The 20,146-nt window shown below is 38.9% G+C and overlaps 2 protein-coding genes across 2 annotated transcripts in view; one reads left to right on the plus strand and one right to left on the minus strand.

The window, feature by feature from the left end:
* Window positions 1-20,146, plus strand: part of LOC139948645 (splicing factor 3B subunit 1-like) — a 39,209-nt gene that overhangs the window by 7,595 nt on the left and 11,468 nt on the right. The window contains exons 6-17 of the mRNA XM_071946855.1: window positions 598-777; window positions 1,400-1,655; window positions 2,065-2,280; window positions 2,977-3,095; window positions 3,952-4,149; window positions 4,649-4,930; window positions 5,264-5,621; window positions 6,040-6,185; window positions 7,535-7,681; window positions 8,880-9,005; window positions 9,710-9,931; window positions 10,943-11,125. Coding sequence (XP_071802956.1) covers window positions 598-777; window positions 1,400-1,655; window positions 2,065-2,280; window positions 2,977-3,095; window positions 3,952-4,149; window positions 4,649-4,930; window positions 5,264-5,621; window positions 6,040-6,185; window positions 7,535-7,681; window positions 8,880-9,005; window positions 9,710-9,931; window positions 10,943-11,125 — 2,433 coding nt within the window. The remainder of the gene's footprint in view (window positions 1-597; window positions 778-1,399; window positions 1,656-2,064; window positions 2,281-2,976; window positions 3,096-3,951; window positions 4,150-4,648; window positions 4,931-5,263; window positions 5,622-6,039; window positions 6,186-7,534; window positions 7,682-8,879; window positions 9,006-9,709; window positions 9,932-10,942; window positions 11,126-20,146) is intronic.
* LOC139948879 (uncharacterized) lies at window positions 14,675-19,893 on the minus strand. The gene is made up of 2 exons (XM_071947236.1): window positions 19,763-19,893; window positions 14,675-17,865 (listed from the first exon to the last, which is right to left on the minus strand). The coding sequence occupies exon 2, from the start codon at window positions 17,852-17,854 to the stop codon at window positions 16,964-16,966; it is 891 nt and encodes a 296-aa protein (XP_071803337.1). The 5' UTR covers window positions 17,855-17,865; window positions 19,763-19,893; the 3' UTR covers window positions 14,675-16,963.

Raw genomic sequence — 20,146 nt, forward strand, 5'->3', positions numbered from 1 at the left:
AGAGTCTTTGATAAATTTCTGGCTAGCGGGTGATTCAAATGTGAGTTGCGTTACTTCAACTACAGGTATCAAAAAGCTGGTGTTCTGAATGAGGTTTGCTTTCCAGGTTGTATCTTAAGTTTGGATGTGATCCCTGGCTATAAGGAAGTTACAGGATGTATGGTTTCTGACTTAGACCCTGAACAAAGATATTCTCAAAATAAGGAGACCACCAACATAGCTAGGTACCTCAGTTGTTAGATAGACTGCATGTTAATCTTGAGGTCGCAGATTCATCTCCCGCTCTAGTTGATTTGTCCTTGTTCCACACAAAATTAAATTGTTCAAGACTTACCAAGTCAGTTTCCCTAGTGGTTTTAAAACTTGAATTATGTTAGACTAGATATTTTGAAATCTTGAGCTTGTTGCATAGGTCTAGTGAAGCCCTCATTTATTAAATTGTTTTGTTTTTTGAGGGGGTGGGGGAGTAATAGAGAAAAAAAGTATTCAGGCGGGCAGTTGTTAAAAACCTTAAGAAGACTTTCGAATTTCAGATTTTATCAAGTGTTAATTGAGTAAAACTCATCTTGTACTTCTTTAACTTCTTTCTAATGCCAGGCTGGCCTTCGGCTGCAAATGGTGGAGAAAGCCAAGAAGGGTGAACTTGTAGAGGTATCGAAACCTGTCGCTAAGCCTGCGACAAAGCGTCGACGCTGGGATCAAGTGGGAGAGGAAACACCCGGTGCCACACCCGGTGCCACGCCCAAGAAGAGAGCAAGCACATGGGAACAGGCCGAGGTAAATATATAGACTGTTGTTGTTTATTTCGTATGTCCCCCCCCCCCCCCCTCCCCCACTATTGGTGTAGTGTCATGTTGAAACGTTTTTTCTTGTCCTGTTTATTTTAACAAAAAGAATTCTTCAATGATGTAAAAAAAAACACTGCGAGGCAAGTCCCTGCATTGTATTAACTTCTTGTGTTCTCAGGTCTACACTTTGTATGTAAACGCTTAAACAAGAAAACAATGAAGAATAGGCATTAATCCGTGTGTTTCTTGTACACAGCAAGTCCTTTCACTTGCATGCTTACTCAGGCTTCGGAGCTACAGCGTCCTCATTTTTAATTCCCATTAAAAATTCTATACAAGTTATTAAAAAATTCATAAAATAAAAAAAGTACTTTAAAGAGAAATGTACACTAATTTTATAAGAGTTTTTAGCAGTGTTTAACCTTGTGCATCGAGTCTGTTTTGAGATGAATGTAAATATCTACCTCCTATTTAGCCCTCCTGGCTCTGTTTTGCTTTTATAGTAGCCTTGTAACTTGAGCGGCTTGCAGATCAGGGGAAATTTAAATGCTTATTTTTTCTTTTGAACATTGCAACAATGAATAAATAAGTTAATTACTTCATCTCGACAGCAACAAGCCTCCACGCCGTCCATCAGCCGTTGGGACGAAACCCCAGGCAGGGCAAAGGGTAGCGAGACCCCCGGAGCTACCCCCAGCGCCAGCACCCGCGTCTGGGAGAACACCCCGGCCCATTTGACCCCGGGTCACGTCACCCCCGGCCACGCCACCCCAGGTCATGCCACGCCGGGTCACGCCACCCCGGGGCACAGTGCAACGCCGAGTGCTCGTAGGAACAGATGGGATGAAACGCCTAGAACCGAAAGAGGTACGTGATGTTGTTTCCTCTGTGGTGTTTTTGTTTTTATAGTAGCTCAAACAACTTTCAAAAGAGTGAGTGTTGAAGATATTAACATCAAACATCTCCAAAACTCTTGCATCTTAGATATGTTTGTTTTCAAACGTCTCTAAATCGTGAATCAAAAAATCTCTTATTCTCTTTAATCACTTTCACTCGTAGAAAACTGGTTGACGAGTGAAACGGCAAACTTAAACTGACAGATGCTGGCTTGTCAGTGAAAAAGTTACAGCCAAACCATGGATTGTGTTTAAAATTGCATATTAAGCCACGAACCCAATGACAATGAGATACAGAAGTTGTGTATGGAGCCTTTTTTTGCATGTGAAATAGCATTGACGTTTTTAATAAAGTTGAGTTTATATTGTATTTTATACAGAAACACCCGGACATGGCAGTGGATGGGCTGAGACCCCTCGTACCGATCGTGGTGGGGATGCCCCGTCTGAGACCCCTACGCCTGGCAGCAAGCGCCGGTCTCGATGGGACGAAACTCCAGCTGGTAGTCAGACACCCAGTGCTACGCCCATTGTAGGTAACACGGCTACGCCGATGGGTCAGAAGGCCATGGTGATGCAGACACCCTCACAGACAGGTTAGTGGAGTTATTGATATGCACATGTAGTAATGTGGTTTGTAAACAGATATTTAAAGTTTAAAGTCCTAATATTTGAACCCAGGAAGCATTACTGTAGGTAACGTTTCTCAGATTGTGTATTCATATTACTCCTTGGTTTTTTGGCGATACCTCAAAAACCCAACCATCTTTTGAAATTAAATTTTCTCATGTTTTGTTGGATATATCTACTTTACTAAAGGATTTTAAAAAATCAAACAGTTCCAAAAACCAAAGGTATACTTAGCCTTTAAAGGGTGTTAAAACATTTTGTAGATCAAGTTTTTGGTCATGACATGTATCCCCAATCACTGTGAATGAAGATGTATGTAATATAATTTACCTGTAGAAGTTTGAGCTTCATTAGTCATCAAGTTTGAGAAAAAAGTGTAACCACAGAGCAATGCTTTCAGGAGATTGCTTTATAATACAATGTACATGCTTAAATACCATTTTCTTTTGAGTCAAACAATTATTTTTATGACATTGTTTTACTCATTTTCTCAAAAACTACAGCACCTCAGCAAGTAATATTTTAGGGGAAGCTTTCGACCATCATCATCTTCCAAACCATGTTAGTTTAATGTCAATCTGTGGACATTGTGTTTTGTGTCGTGCAAAAAATACCCAAACCCTTTAACCAGTTTAAAATTGGTCTTCCGTTTTCTCTTGCAGCCTTGAGGATGATGACTCCTGAGCAGCTTCAAGCCTGGAGATGGGAGAAGGAGATTGATGAGAGAAACCGTCCGCTGCCGGATGATGAGTTGGACTCCATGTTTCCTGAAGGATACAAGGTACGATATTAACTCCTCCATCATCTCATAGCTGGGCCCAATTTGACAACCTAAAGAATGTACAATGATATAGACCCCTTGCATATGATATGTATGACCGTCAATTTCTCAATTGCCACCTTTAAAGAGGCAAAAGAAGTCAGCATATTGGACGATAGGTGTTTAATAGATGTTTAATTTGCATCGGGGATAAAGTATATTCATTTTGTTTTTTACCCATATTTCCCAATCACTGTATACTCAGTGCTTACCCCGAGTTCTGTGAAAAAAATCACAGGCATGATTACTCGGGTCGGATTATAACCCACGACCTTTGCAATTCTAGAGCAGAACTCGGGTAAGTACTGAGTATACAGTGCGAACACACATCTATGTATGTGGGTAAAAACCAAAATGAATATGATAGGTGTTCTTGGTCTATAAAAACGTGCGTGTCACTTCAGCGTACCAGCAGCGTTGCACTTTATTCAAGAGTCTTTTTGTACAAATTTGTACAATTCTTTAAGGAAAGTCAACTTAAATGAGGGTTAGATGAAGAATGTAAAGGTGGTTTCAAGTAAACTCAATACTTATCTTGGGGATCAAGTTGGCTAAGTGGTTTCTTCCCCTGCCTTTCACCTCGGGGGACCAGGGTTCAAATCTTACCTCAGACCAGAGCCTTGCATTTGGATAGTGTTTTCAGTTCCTACCTGGTTGCGTGGGTTTTCCCCCATTAGAGGTTTTCCTCCTGCATCTAAAGTTGAACATTCCTTCTTGTTTTACTATCTGCCCTGTCATTGGCTGTTGTATGTGTAATAAATAAATAAATAAAATCTCAATTGTTATGATAATTTAACTTAATTCCTTTTTTTGTCAGGTGCTTCAACCCCCAGCAGGATATGTACCCATCCGCACCCCAGCGCGTAAGCTGACCTCCACCCCTACGCCCATGGGTGGCTTGAGTGGGTTCCACATGCAGTCTGATGATAAGACAGTTGACCCTGGCCTGGCCCAGCCACCTGGCAACCTCCCATTCCTTAAACCGGATGACGCCCAGTACTTCGGCAAGTTGCTGGTAAGTAAAAATTGTCGGGGCGTCGTAAATGAGTTTTATCTTCAACTAAAAGTGAAAAGAGTTCAGGGTCTCTTATCTGGCTTAAACTTTTCCAGATGCACACATAGACCCAAAGGCCCTGAGATACAAATTTTCATTGCAATGTTCAAGCTGTTCAGATAGAATGGTTTTGTACTTATGTGACAAAATACAAACAGGTTGTAACAAAGACCGAGAACTGACCCAGAACAAAGATATTGGCAAAATAGGGCACCATTTGCTTGCGATAGAGATTTATTTTCTAGGGGGAAACAGTGATTTTTGTACTTTTTTTAAAAACTACATCACTTTTATGAGTATATATAATAAGCTTTACTCACAAAACTTCTTGCGTCACTCTCTGTGGACTCATAAAACTGGTGTTCCTATTTCTGAGGTTTCAATGAATGCAGGTATAGGATCAATAGACTGTCAAATACATTGAGTTTGAAAAAAAGATATTTTTTCATGTCTTTCTTAGAATGATGTTGACGAGACCACCTTGAGTGCTGAGGAGCAGAAAGAGCGTCGCATCATGAAGTTACTCCTGAAAATCAAGAACGGCACGCCGCCAATGCGCAAAGCTGCCCTGCGTCAGATCACAGACAAGGCCAGGGAGTTCAACGCTGGGCCGCTCTTCAATCAGATTCTGCCGCTGCTGATGTCTCCGACGCTCGAAGATCAAGAGCGCCATCTGTTGGTGAAAGTTATCGATCGCATTCTGTACAAGCTGGATGACTTGGTGCGGCCGTATGTGCACAAGGTAAGACTTGGGAGAAAGTTTGAGATGGGTTTGGGCAAACTCATCAGCTAGTGAAACTCAAGGATATGCAAGTCCTTGGTTTTAAAGTAAGATATGATTTAATTAAGCTATAATTCATAACTCATATAAAAGCATTAACTAGTTTACATAAGCCAAATAAAATTCTTGAAAGATGTGATTGTTTTGAGAAGTGCCAGAGGTGAGATGCGTCTCAAAATTTTGAAGATAGCACTTTGTTCTTCTTTACATTCTCCTGACGACTAATGAGCACATTTTGGAAAACGTTGAAGTAGCAGAAAACTGACAACCCCCAATTATTTTTTTCTTTTACAGATTCTTGTCGTCATTGAACCACTTCTGATCGACGAGGATTATTACGCCCGTGTTGAGGGTCGTGAAATCATCTCCAACCTGGCCAAGGCGGCCGGTCTGGCCACCATGATCTCCACCATGCGTCCCGACATTGACAATTTGGACGAGTACGTGCGTAACACGACTGCGCGTGCATTCGCCGTGGTGGCATCGGCGCTAGGTATCCCGTCTCTGCTGCCCTTCTTGAAGGCCGTGTGCAAGAGCAAGAAGTCGTGGCAGGCTAGACACACTGGAATTAAGATCGTGCAGCAGATCGCCATCCTGATGGGCTGTGCCATCCTGCCGCATCTCAGAAATCTTGTGGAGATCATCGAGCATGGTAAGATCCAAAGAAACAGATCCAACATTTGTCAAGATTTTCTCAAAAAATTTTTCTTTACCAACAATTTTTCATTCCAACAGGTGAAACTTACCAGCGTCTGCATTTGGATTACTTATGTGGGTAAACTAAACTGACACAAGCGATGAAACTTACCGCATCGCTAAAAAACAACAACAAGAGGGCGCTATTGCAGTGACCTTTTACCCGCAATGAGTGCAACAGAGCTTCCATGTAAACAATCATGTGGTCAAGGTTGTGTGTCGATGTTAACTGGGAGGGAAAATTCCTGGGCTGTCCACATTGGACTTAAAATTGTAAAGTTACCCATTTCCTCGGTAAGTCAACTGGAATAAGGCTTGTGATGTAAATTATTGTTGTTGTTGACATTGTTGTTATTGTTGTTGTTGACTTTCAGGACTTGTTGATGAGCAGCAGAAGGTGCGTACAATCACAGCTTTGGCCTTGGCCGCTCTGGCTGAAGCAGCCACACCCTACGGTATCGAGTCCTTTGATAGTGTGCTCAAACCGCTGTGGAAGGGTATCAGGCAGCATAGAGGAAAGGTATGCAATCAATAAACATAGATGTTAAATATTTCTATATTTGTATATTTGATGATTTCTGGATATTTCTTTCCTAAATCATTGGCTATTTCTCACTGATATCAGTTGATATTTCTTTCCTGATATTATTGGATAGTTTTTTACCTAAACATTGGATATTTTTTATGTCTACTTATTGGGTTGTTTTCACCAAAGTGTTAAAGGGCAGGTACACATTTGGTAATTACTCAAAACAAATATTAACTTAAAAACTGACTTGGTAAAGAGCATTGGAGAGCTGTTGATAGAGTAAAAGCAGTCAATATTTGTTTTATAACACCCCAAACATTTCTAAATACTGTACTATTATTATTAAGTTACAGACCTGAATGCTACAATCCACGGACGACGCGAATACAGATTGCAAACACTTTTACTTACTGTGTTGCATGTAGTGTGTCGTGCAATCCGAAATGGTTACAGACTATTAATTTATCATCCTCGTACACGCAACGGACGTCTGGGTACTGCACGCCGTGTGCTAGTCTGTCGGACTAGCGCACGGCGCCGTGTGCTAGTCTTCGGACTAGCGCATGGTAAACCGACGCACTATCACACGGCCGTCGTCTAGCAAAACTAAGACATGTCATGTGACGCGCTCTAAACCAATGAGCAGGCAGAATACGTGCAAGGGGTGTTATAATATAAAACATTGTGAGAAACGGCTCCCTCTGAAGTAGCATATATTTTGAGAAAGAGGTAATTTCTAAAAAAAAAAAAAAAAAGACTTCTAGCCAGAGGTCTTTTATTCCTATCTGAAAGCACACAAATGCGTCCAACAAGGGTGTTTTTTTCTTGCATCATTTTCTCGCAACTTCGATGACCAATTTAGCTCAAATTTTCATAGGCTTGTTATTTGATGCTTATGTTGGGATACACCAAGTGAGAAGACTGGTCTTTGGCAATTACCAAACGTGTACCTTCCCTTTAAATATCTTACCTATATTGATGATATTATTTACCTAAACTTTGGACATTTCTTACCTGTATCATTGATATTCTAACCTATGCTTTGGATATTTCTTACCTATATCATTGATATTATTACGTATACTTTAGATATTTCTTTCCTGTTTTGTTGATATTTCTACTCTGGATTTTTCTGCCTATGTCATTGATATTTCTTACCTACTTGTATACTTATTTTTACCTATATGTATATCATTGATATTCCTTAACTGTACTTTGGGTATTTCTTACCTATATTATTTATATTCTTACATATATCATTGATATTCTTACCTATATCAATGATGTTTCTTACCTTCACTTTGGATAGTTCTCACCTATATCATTGTTATTTCCTGCAGGGTTTGGCTGCTTTCCTGAAGGCCATTGGTTACCTAATCCCGCTGATGGACCCAGAGTATGCCAATTACTACACTAGGGAAGTCATGTTGATCCTCATCCGTGAGTTCCAGTCTCCCGATGAGGAAATGAAGAAGATTGTACTCAAGGTAAGTTTGTCTTGTTCCCTGTGTTCAACACCAATTCTGGATAGTACGTTAAATGGGGGATCAGACTATTTTTGTCCTTACAGCCTCGGTCTGGTTACATTGATGTGATGATGAGAAAAACAAAATGAGAAACAATTTTCTACACGGTGAATGTTTCATTTGACCGGGAACTAAGAGAAAGTTGAGCTCATTTGTCTTTTGGTACCAATTAAAGGTATTGGACACTATTGGTAATTTACTTAAAACAATTGTTAGCCTAAAAACTTGCTTAGTTTCGAGCAATGGGGAGCTGTTAGTAGAAAACAATGTGAGAAACGGCTCCCTCTGATGTAGTGTAGTTTTGTTAGAAAGAATAATTTCTCACTAAAATATTTGAATTGAATAAGAGACCTCAGCTGAGGTCTCAAATTTAAGGCATCTGAAAGCACACAGCTTGTGCGACAAGGGTTGTTTTTTTTGTTAATTATTCTCTCACAACTTTGACGACCAATTGAGTGCAAATATTCACAGGTTTGTTATTTTATATATATATGGTGAGATACAACAAGTGAGAAAACTGGTGTTTGACAAAATTGTCATTTACCAAAGGTGTCCAGTGCCTTTAAGTAAGTTTGCTTTGATACTCAACTCAAACGCAATATGATTACCAGACTCGAAGTCTCTTTTTTAAAATTTGTGTTTAAATATTTTATTTATGACATTTTTAAATAATGAGGTTTGTTTATCCAATCAATCGTTAAAGGCACTGGACACTATTGGTAAATGTCAAAGACTAGCCTTCACAGTTGGTGTATCTCAACATAAGCATAAAATAACAAACCTGTGAAAATTTGAGCTCAATCGGTCATTGAACTTGCGAGATAATAATGAAAGAAAAAAACACCCTTGTCACAAGAAGTTGTGTGCGTTTAGATGGTTGATTTCGAGACCTCAAGTTTTAAATCTGAGGTCTCGAAATCAAATTTGTGGAAAATTACTTCTTTCTCTAAAACTATGGCACTTCAAAGGGAGCCGTTTCTCACTAAGTTTTATACTATCAACCTCTCCCCATTACTCGTCACCAAGAAAGGTTTTATGCCAAAAATTATTTTGAGTAATTACCAATAGTGTCCACTGCCTTTAAATACAAGACCACCGGACTTGTGGTTCCCAACCCTGCTGAGGACAGACTCTAATGATTTCTATTTCTCCTTTGCAGGTGGTGAAACAGTGTTGCGCAACCGATGGTGTTGAGGCACAGTACATTAGAGATGAAGTGTTGCCGTCGTTCTTTAAACATTTCTGGCAGCACCGGATGGCACTGGACAGACGTAACTACAGACAGGTAAAAACAGATTTGAGAAATTAGATTTTTATGACATGTTTTTTATGCCATCCGATTGAAATAAGGATATCTTTGGAATGCCTTTATAAAAGTAAATCAAAGCCACATCCTCTGTGGCTAGGTTAAAAACATCTTATAAAAAGTTCCTTATTTTCCAGTATGTAATATAGTTTCAAAACACTCTTCTACTTTAAGCTTTTTTGCATATTTTTTTCATTGTCATTTTCTCCAGTAGTTTGTTCGTCTCTCTGTCTGTCGGTCTGGCTGTTTGTTTCGTCTTTGTATTTTCCTAAGCATGTACCTTTGTTTATGTATTTCGTTATGTAAAGGCGAGTTGGTACAAGCTACCTGGCATATTTTTTACCTTGTCTCCATGTGCTTTCTGCTAGTTTATTCTTTGTCTGTCGTTTATATATATGCATTGTTATATAGTTCTGTAATTTGTGGAAATGTGTTTGTGGAAATAAATGTGAATTAAATTGAAAAAATAAAAAAAAATCCATATACTACTTGGAAATCAAGATTATTTGTACAAGATTTTTCTTGCTCCAATGATTGTTTTTTTTCCCACTCCCCTGTACAATATTACTTGGCGTACACTTTCATTTTTACAAACAACCCACATTGCCATACAGACACTGATTTCTGACCCCTTACCCCCGAATTCACTTTATTTTTCATCTTTGAAAACATTAAATTTACAGTTGGTGGACACAACAGTGGAGCTGGCCAACAAGGTGGGAGCAGCGGAGATCGTGGGACGCATCGTGGATGACCTGAAGGACGAAGCGGAACAGTACCGTAAAATGGTGATGGAGACCATTGAGAAGATCATGGGTAACCTGGGAGCAGCAGACATCGACTCACGCCTTGAAGAGCAGCTGATTGACGGTATCCTGTACGCCTTCCAGGAGCAGACCACAGAGGTAAACACAGTGATTGATTATAGATTTATACTTTATTGATTATCAGTAAAAGGTTAACACTGTGATTGATTATAGTTTCATATTAATAATAATAATAATAATAATAATAATAATAATAACGAGGTCTTATAGAGCGCACAAATCCACAAAAGTGCTCAGGGCGCTATTACAGAGAAAAATTCAAACAAAAATAACAAAGAACAGATTAAATACTATTGATTATCTTTTAAAGGTAAACATAATTGATTATGGATTGATCCATTATTGATTATCAGAAAAAATAACACAGTGACTGATTATGGATTTTATCTTTTATTGATTATTAGTAAAAGGTAAACACAGTGATTGAATATAAAATTATCCTTTATTGATTATCTCTTAAAATGTACCTCAGGAATGTGATTTCCCCATTTTTAACAAGATTTTTTTTTAATAATCAGATCAAATTTATAAGAACATGAAGATAAAACCATATGGAACTCCTCAGATTGCAGAGTAGGGTTTTAAAACTAAAGATAAATGTATGTAAGGAAGGTTCGCGTTCACAAGCTTTCACGCTGTGCACTCGTAGGTCAGGGTTTTTGTTCAACAGCCTATCACATTTCTGGTACCTACATATGCTATGATCGGCCTGTGCATGCAGTTTGCCGCACATGATAGTGTGATAATCAATCGCATGTCGTGGTCGTGGCGTGTCGCCGCCACGCGAATAATAACACCAGACTCGAGCTGTGGTGTTTCTGTTCAGCAGAGTACGGGTTCGAGTCCCAGTCATGACACTTTTGTCCTTAAGCAAAACACTTCACCATTATTGCTGCGTCCTTTGGATATGTATACCATAGGTCGTACATGTACGATGGATGATGCTTTTTGAGTTCATACAATAGATGGTACAGGTACAACCTCTACACTGTTTTAAATTTGCAAACATTGAGCCAAGTTTTAATAGAAAATCAAAATAATAAATGCTGATTTTGTAGTAACTTTTGTTTTTACCCTTTGGAAATTCAGGACTCTGTGATGTTGAATGGCTTCGGCACCGTAGTGAACGCCCTAGGTAAGCGTGTCAAGCCGTACTTGCCGCAGATCTGTGGTACAATCCTTTGGAGGTTGAACAACAAGGCTGCCAAGGTGCGCCAGCAGGCGGCAGACCTCATCTCAAGAATTGCCGTCGTCATGAGAACATGTCAGGAGGTAAGATTCAAGGAACCCTGTTTTTTTTCTTCTCTTTTCATTGAATTGTAATTTGCATCGGAGATTAAGAACATTAATTGAAAATTTTGTTTTTACCCTTTACCGATGTTTGTTGGCACGGTATACATTCCCAGTGTTCTCCATATACTTTTTTTTTAGGAGGGCGGCATGACGTAATCAAAATTAAGCTTGGGCGGTCCCTTCGGTTACCCGGTTCTACCCGGTTCCAAATTGAAAACCGGACTTGCGGTTCCACTCTTCTGTGGAACCGGGTACCCGCTTTTGTCGGTTCCGGTTTTAAAAGACCGAGTCCCAATTATAAAAGGCTCTGTGGAGCCGATCCTGCGGCGAACCGGCTCTAGAAATTGAGGCTTGATGTTGAAAGCGGTGACCGCATATACAGTGTGCAAAGGCTTCAAGCCGACATGAGTATCAACTTACTATCACATGTGGCTGCATACACAGTGCACACACATAGGCATCTTCTACAACCACCACATGTATGCATGTACATGTCATGCATATACATGTACATGTATAGACAGCACGTTGTGATTGGCTGCCGATATATCCATATTCATAAAAGCTTGCCCCATGCACAAAACACACAGTGCTGTATGTATGTATGTACAGGCATGTACAGGCATGTACAGGCATAGTACACTTGTATGTACAGAGACGACACACTGCATGCACTACGGATGTACTGCACTACTGATGTACTGCACTACGGATGTACTGCACTATGGATGTACTACACTACGGACATACTGCTACACAACGATCGTACTGCCGGCTAAATCAAAGACTTGTTTAAATGCAGGGAAAATAGGTGCTCGGTGGCACGATGTCTGATCATTGGGGTGGGTATTCTGGTATTTTCTTTAAAAATAGATCGGCTCCAATTGTGTGTGAGTGAGCTCGGAACCGATGTCTGATTAACTTGGTTATTTTCAGTTAAAATAGATCGGCTCAATTGTGTGTGTGTGAGCTCGGGACGGGCGGCTTATGTTTTATATTGAATTGGAACCGGGTATGTCTCAGAACCGAGCTTTTTTTCGGAACCGGAACCGAGCCCCAAATTTCTGGAACCGCCCAAGCTTAATCAAAATGGCGCCCGTCAATATGACATAATCAAAATGGCGCCCATTTTTATATGATGTCATCAGATGTGAAAGCAACAAATGCTTGAGAATAACCTTTTCTTCAAAATCCCACCCCGCCCGACGACGCTACCTTTAGGAGAATGATTGACCCTATTTTTTAAAACTAAATCAAAACATACAATTTATTATACATTTTGCTTTGTGTGCCGCAATTACCTCAATAGGATGAGCTGCTTGATGTATGCACAGTGTAGGAATTTTAGAATGCGGGTGATCGTCGTCGGACAGCCTTCATCACATGCAATTTTCAAAACGGAAACCCCCCCCCACCCCCATTTTTGGACGATGTTATCCCCAAATATTGCCCCTAAGTAATACTTTTTCCCATCAAAAACCATTTTCATGAATAAGTGATTAAAGACACTGGACACTATTGGTAATTGTGTCTAAGACTAGTCTTCTCACTCGGTGTATCTCAGCATATTCAAAATATAACAAACTTGTGAAAATTTGAGTTCAATCGGTCGTCGAAGTTGTGAGATAATAATTAAAGAAAAAACACCCTTTTCACATGAAGTTGTGTGCTTTCAGATGCTTGATTTCAAGACCTCAAATTCTAAATCTGAGGTCTCAAAATCAAATTCATGCCAAACTACTTCTTTCTCAAAAACTACGTTACTTCAGAGGAAGCCCTTTCTCACAATGTTTTATACTATCAACCTCTCCTTATCACTCATTACCAAGTAAGGTTTTATGCTAATAACTATTTTGAGTAATTACCAATAGTGTACACTACCTTTAAGAGGTTCTGTCGTTAAAAAATTTGTTTGCAATAAAAATGTTGAGATTCAACGATCGGTAATGCCCAGTTAACTTTGCCACGCATCGTGCGCGCCCTCAATCGGCGAGTTGTTCATGTTAAGTTGAACATGCTTCAAGGCTGTACATTGTACCATTCTACAGGAATGCAGCACACACTGTGTGGGATTTCTTTCTCGTATTGTGTTGGACTCTATCAACGACCAATCACAGCGTGCGGACTGTTCATGCACTGTGCATGCAGTGGGTATTTCCATGGGCGACAGAACGCCTGTGCGTGCTGTGTGTGATGTGATGTGGTGGATCACAGGCCTACGAACCATGTGGCCGTGTGTACATTGTGGTTTAACTTTTGTTTACGACTGCTTTCCGCTGACTGTAGTTTTGAAGTCGGTTATGGCTTGTCAGTCAGGTACTCATTTGATTGTACAAAATGCAGTCTAAAAATAGCCTGTTTGTCATTTGTTGGGCAGGGCGGCCAATAATTATATTTTTTGTTATTTATATTGCTTCTTAAATGTAGATATGAAAAATATATTAATATCAAATAGTTCATAACTGGTTCCAAGTGTATGAGCTAAAACAATCAAAACCTTAAATGGTCCTACCTCCTTTATGCACCGATGTTCTGACTTCAAACCTTACTCAAATATTCCTGCTTACATGTAATTAATATTAAAAGATAAAACTAAAATAGTTCATAACTGGTTCCAGTTGAATGAGCTTAAACAATCAAAACCTTAAATGGTCCTACCTCCTTTATGCACCGATGTTCTGACTTCAAACCTTAATCAAATATTCCTGCTTACATGTAAATAATATTAAAAGATAAAACTAAAATAGTTCATAACTGGTTCCAAGTGTATGAGCTAAAACAATCAAAACCTTAAATGGTCCTACCTCCTTTATGCACCAATGTTCTGACTTCAAACCTTAATCAAATATTCCGGCTTACATGTAAATAATATTAAAAGATAAAACTAAAATAGTTCATAACTGGTTCCAAGTGTATGAGCTAAAACAATCAAAACCATAAATGGTCCTACCTCCTTTATGCACCAATGTTCTGACTTCAAACCTTAATCAAATATTCCGGCTTACATGTAAATAATATTAAAAGATAAAACTAAAATAGTTCATAACTGGTTCCAAGTGTATGAGCTAAAACAATCAAAACCATAAATGGTCCTACCTCCTTTATGCACCGATGTTCTGACTTCAAACCTTAATCAAATATTCCTGCTTACATGTAAATAATATTAAAAGATAAAACTAAATTAGTTCATAAACTGGTTCCAGTTGAATGAGCTTAAACAATCAAAACCTTAAATGGTCCTTCCTCCTTTATGCATCGATGTCCTGACTTCAAACCTTAATCAAATATTCCTGCTTACATGTAATTAATATTAAAACATTTAATGTATTATGTAAATAATATTAAAAGATAAACTAAAATAGTTCATAAACTGGTTCCAGTTGAATGAGCTTAAACAATCAAAATCTTAAATGGTCATAACTCCTTTTTGCATTGACGTACTGACTTGAAACTTGGATCAAATATTGCTTTGTACCATGTAGATTTATATGAAAAGGTTTCAGTTGAATGAGCTAGAACAATGACAAGTTTTCATAGACATAACTCTTACATGTAGATTTATATGAAAAGATACAACTTAAAGAATTAATCAGCTAAAGCAATGACAACCTTAAATGGTCATTACTTCATACTTGTCAATGTCCCCGTCCCTTTGACCATCAGTTGATCAAATGATGGGTTTTAATGTAGGTCATTGGTTCTATCTGGTGATCAGCAGCTCGCCATGGCAGCTTTGCTGTTCTTGTTTTTATGCTGGTTATCTTTCTCACTACTTTCTGTGGAACGACCCATAAAACTTTATTACATGCGTGTCCTTATTCACTTATTCACTTCTGCAGTTATGCAGATCGGGACGACACTTTGTTACAGACCATTGACTTCTGTAAACAAACAACCGTACTCGCTGATACCCTGATTTTTGACCCTGTCAATGATCAAATATTTTATTTTGTTTGGACTTGGTCATCCATGAAGGCCAGGAAGAAATTTCCTTTTTACAGGGTGTACATTACTGCTTAGTATATTCAGTATTTTATCAACATACATGTACTAAGAGGAATAGTTTAAAGTCTTCTAATCTAAGAGGAATAGTTTACAGTCTTCTAATCTAAATCAAGAGTTTTCATCTTTAGGATAAACTTTTAAAATTGAAATACAAAAGATCAGCATTTAATTACTAATATTCGTTGTTCCCATTTAATTTCCCAAAACGTTTTCCAAATAGCTTTACAGTCTAAATACCATTATTTGTTCAAATAAAGCGTTCAAGATATTTTAAACAAATCCAATAGTTAAAGACATAATGATGGCATTGGGTGCGTGAGATTAGCTTCCCTGGTCGACCCAAGTGTCCCTCGCAGATTTGACGTCATTCTAGGGGCTCCCCCTAGCCAGCCTCAAGAACCCTGCTCATGGAGCGGGTCACTTGGGGCTGACTGAGGTGCACGTCGTCACAACAACAAAACTTTCTCAATGGCCACCATTTTGTTTGTAATTCAGTGGGATACTTTCTGTAAGTTTAACTAACATGTTCACCCCTTAAACAGCCGTGTGCTTCATTCTTGTATCAACATGGACTTGTAAAATAACTTCACATTGCAGTTTTACCATGAGAATAATTATTTTACGATCTTTTCCTGAATCCATGGATGTACTGTACAAAATGAAAGTAGTTATGGTCGGCTGACCCGAGAGGCATTGGTGTGAATGTTTGGGCATTCGACTAGCTCATGTCAGGGGCTCACCCAGATGAGCACACTGGGGTCGACTTGGGGAAAGCTAATCAAACGCTGCCAGTGTGTCACTTAGTCCTTGTATATTTTTGTTCAGGAAATGAATTCGGGAGCAATGTTTTGTTATATTTAGTTGAAAGTTATGTGAAGTGTTGCCACCAGTATGAACTTCATAATCAACTCTAAATTGAAACTTATTGAAACATTTTTCATCATTACCATCGCTGTACCTTTTTGTGCACTCCATTACTTGAAATGTATGTGTGTGTTTTTTTGTGTGTGTATTTTTAAGTGAACATGAATGAGAATTTTTTTTAATCGTAAATAATAATACAAGATAATTATAAAGTGCTCTAAGGAAAGTACCACAGTGCTGTACACACAATTAACCATTAGCAAAGATAAATAAACATAATAAGTAAACAAATCAATTGAACAAGTGGGTTTTTAGAGATTTCTTGAAGACTGCTAGTGAACTAGAGTGGTGGATGCTGTATGGTAAATTGTTCCAGAGTTTGGGGGCAGCAGCGTGGAAGCTTTTTTCCCCAGTAGTCTGGTATCGGTTGATGACCGGAGGTATCCATTAGGTTCGTACAACTGAATGAGATCTAGTCTATTTAAACCGATAATTAAAAATTTAACAAAAAAAAAATACACCCCAAAAGTTTCAAATTAAAATGGATGTTGAAATACACCTCTTCAAATGTAACCCAAAACCAAAAAGCCAAAACTCTCTTCAACTATTTTGGGACATAGTTAAAGCTAAATCTAATGAAATGTTCATAAGAAAACCCAAAATAAAAAAGATCAACTGATTTTAAAACAAGAAGTCTGGTTCTTTATTGTAACGTCTTTTTGTTTGAAAACAGTTTTTATTTAAACTTGGCAGCCAGATAAACTTTGGCTTTTATTATAAATCTATGCCTCTCTACCTTTGATAGAAGTAATAAAACCATGTAATCTTTAAACTACAGGTTTGTTTTAGAGACCTTTAAGCATCATGCTTACAAGTTAAGCTGAAAAGTAATATCTTTCAGAACTTCTAAGTGAAGCTGTCTCTTAAAGTGATGATGCTTTGTATGGCTTAACACTTGAGCCGCTGATCAAACAGTTTCAAGTAGTAAGGCAAACTGTTTTCAATACAGCGCTGCACATCAAGAGGAAAGGTTGCCAAATCAGGAATTTCACTTTCATGAACTGGCTTTTTGAAACATGTGGTGTTTCTAAAATTATTTGGGGTTTCTAGATTTTTACTAAGGCTCTTGATAATACTGGTCATCATCCATTGATCTGTGACACTTACTCCAGCTTCCCAGGAGAGAAGAGAGTCGCTGTAAGGTATTCCTACCCGTGAACAAACAGCTGACAGTATCTCTTTGGGATGTTGAAGCAGATCATCAGAGTCTATGATGATGGGATCTGTATCCAAGTTGTTTTCCTTTATGTGTTGCCACAGATCGGCGATTTCCTTGTAAGCCTCTCCAGGGTGGCTTAGCTCCTTGGAATTTAGACCAAGTACATGATCCTCAGGTTTGACCCTTCCGCCCAATAAGTTTATTGTCAATTTCTTCCAGGATGGGAAGACCTTATAAGGATTCCTGATCAAGAACATGTGTTGATAGCCCTTCGGAATGAGGTCGTATCTCCCAGTTATAAACTTAGCCATCTCCTTAGCAATGATGACCTTTTTACCCTGGTAGTCTGCCTCAAGTTGTCGCTTGACCCACTCAAAGGAGCAGATTGAACTCTTGAACCCTGATCCTGGTCCTTTTAATAACCCATTGCCATCCAGCTCAATGCCTTCATAGGTGGGCTCAGTAGAGACAGTAGGTCCACCAAGTCTGTTCGGGTCTGTTGCACTGGTATAGAGTTCGAAGATAATCTGAGAATCAGGGATATTACTCAAGCTCCTTAGAAGTACTGAGGAACAAGATCGTGGTACCGCCCAAAGTAGAACTCTAGTTTGATCGCCCATGTTGGACAATGCTATCAACGAAAGAAAATGAGAGAGAGGCTCATTTTGTTTTCATCTTCCGATTTAACATAAATCATCATTTACAAACTTGAGATTACAAAAATCAGTTGAGTTAAGGGGGGGGGGGGCGAATATTTTTTGTCTGCTTGAAATTCAACCCATAATGTGCTGTAAAATGTTGTTACTGGCATGAACTTCATTATCAGCTTTTGTTCTAAATCGAAACTACCTGAAACATTTTTTTATCAGTACCAACGCTGAACCTTGTCTTTTAAAATTCAGAACTTGAAATATTTAAAAGTAAATAAATGAGATTCTAAATGAGGTTGTTCATGAACCCTGTGTGGGTCAGGCATGAGAATCTTCCGGGTTTTTTTTTTTTTTTTTTCCTTTCAAAATTGTGGTGTCCGAGTTTGATGTGAATTTGATATTAAATTCTGGGGTAGGTTTCTTGGGGGTACACATTTGGATTTCTTTAATCCCTCTTCTCTGATCAGACAATGTAAGTTTACCTTTGTAATCGTATAATATCACGGATCCACACGGCGTTCATGAAAAAAAAACAGTACCTAAACAATAAATTGCCGTCCAGCAGCTGGCCCAATGGACCCTTCCCATGAAATATGCTAATTACATTCACGCATGCGTACAGACCCTGTTGGTTGGCAAACACCATAGAGTTGTGCACTAAGCAGACGCGCAATCGCGTCTGCGTCACGCACCCATTAGCCGTGTACAAAACAGCGCAATGTTCCCTCATTTTGCCAACCAAAACTTTAGTGCGCATGCGCTATGTGCAATTTACATATTTCATGGGAAGGGTCTATTTACGGCTAGTGTTCTTCCTTGCATCGCGCATGCAGAGTAGCAGCGACAGATGTATAAATTTGTCTCATTCCTCGCTTGGTTCATAGCGGTACGATTCAATTATATTTGCGTGTAAAGCGCTTGCTGCTCTGCAGCAAAGATAAACACGTATGGAGACTTTCGAAAGTCTACTGACAAAACAATGCACGTGTTTTGCACTCGTGCAGGTTTGTACACGAACCAATAAGCGGCGCGGCACGAGTCTGAGATCGCCGGCAGGCCATGGGGAAACTGGTACCTATTATTGCCTCACAACCAGCGAAAGATATATTGGAAACCAGCGAACACACTGTACGTCCGGACGGTGGTGCTTATTTCATTGGGGTCAAATCTCAACCTCGTTCCAGTTATATCCTATGCTGAATAACAACCTCTGCTCAAAAACACATCGCTCGAGCCAAATAATATATTTTTTAAATGTGCGTCGCCGACGGATCGTTAAAATCACAAACATTTAATTGCAAAAGATTTTTTTGTACACAACCGAATTTCAAGAACCTATAAAAATGGTGGTTGTTGGTGAAAAAAAGCATTTTCAAGGGCTGAAATAAGAGATAAGATCGTAAAAAAAAAAAATTAAAACACCACTTTTTTTTCTTTTCTTTTTTCTGGAATTGTAACAAAATCGCAGGCATTCCCAAAATTGTTTGAATTGTTTAAGCTTTACATTCCATATTTTCCATAAAACTTATTATTTTTTGTTAAAAAAAGAGGAAAAATCGTACAAAAGTAGCTCACTTCTACCTGGAAAAATAGGTATCAGAAATGCATCAGAGACCACCACAGAGCTTCTAAAATACCCAGAGCTCCCAGGGCCCTTAAGCGGGCCCTGGACCCTGGCCGTAAAGAACTTCGCGTTGCGCACTTGTTTCGTGTGCTTTGTCACACAAATGATGAAATATTAACATTTCCAATCAACTTAATTTTGTTCCTGTTTTTTTATCATGACCCATTCTCATGCCTGGTGGGTTAAAAGCAGTCATCAATGTTGCCTTGTTGCTGATTTTTAATGTTTGAAGCCAAAGAAGCATGTATACATACCTGAAACACCTCTTTCTACAACAATGAATCCTTGATGTCAGTGTGAAGAATGAAGAAAGTCAAGCTCAGGTATCTGCAACTTGGGATGACCTGTTTACTTCCTCACAGAAAACATGTCAATATACTATTGAGGCGTACACATTCTAAGAGCAAGTCTGTTTGTATCTGACATTAGAAACTACACCAAAACTATTAAATTGGCGGCACTTATCAATGAGCTTGGTATACCAGCACAACCAAATTAGTTTTGCTAGCAAAAACGTTGCTAGCAGTGTAAGCACTTAAGTGTAATCCACCATATACATAAACTGACAAACCTGTAGAAGTTTGAGATCGATCGGCCATCTGTGTCACGAGAGAATAGTGAAAAAATAACGATTACAA

This window comes from Asterias amurensis, chromosome 16 (genome assembly GCF_032118995.1).
Source record: "Asterias amurensis chromosome 16, ASM3211899v1".
Taxonomy (NCBI): Eukaryota; Metazoa; Echinodermata; class Asteroidea; order Forcipulatida; family Asteriidae; genus Asterias; species Asterias amurensis.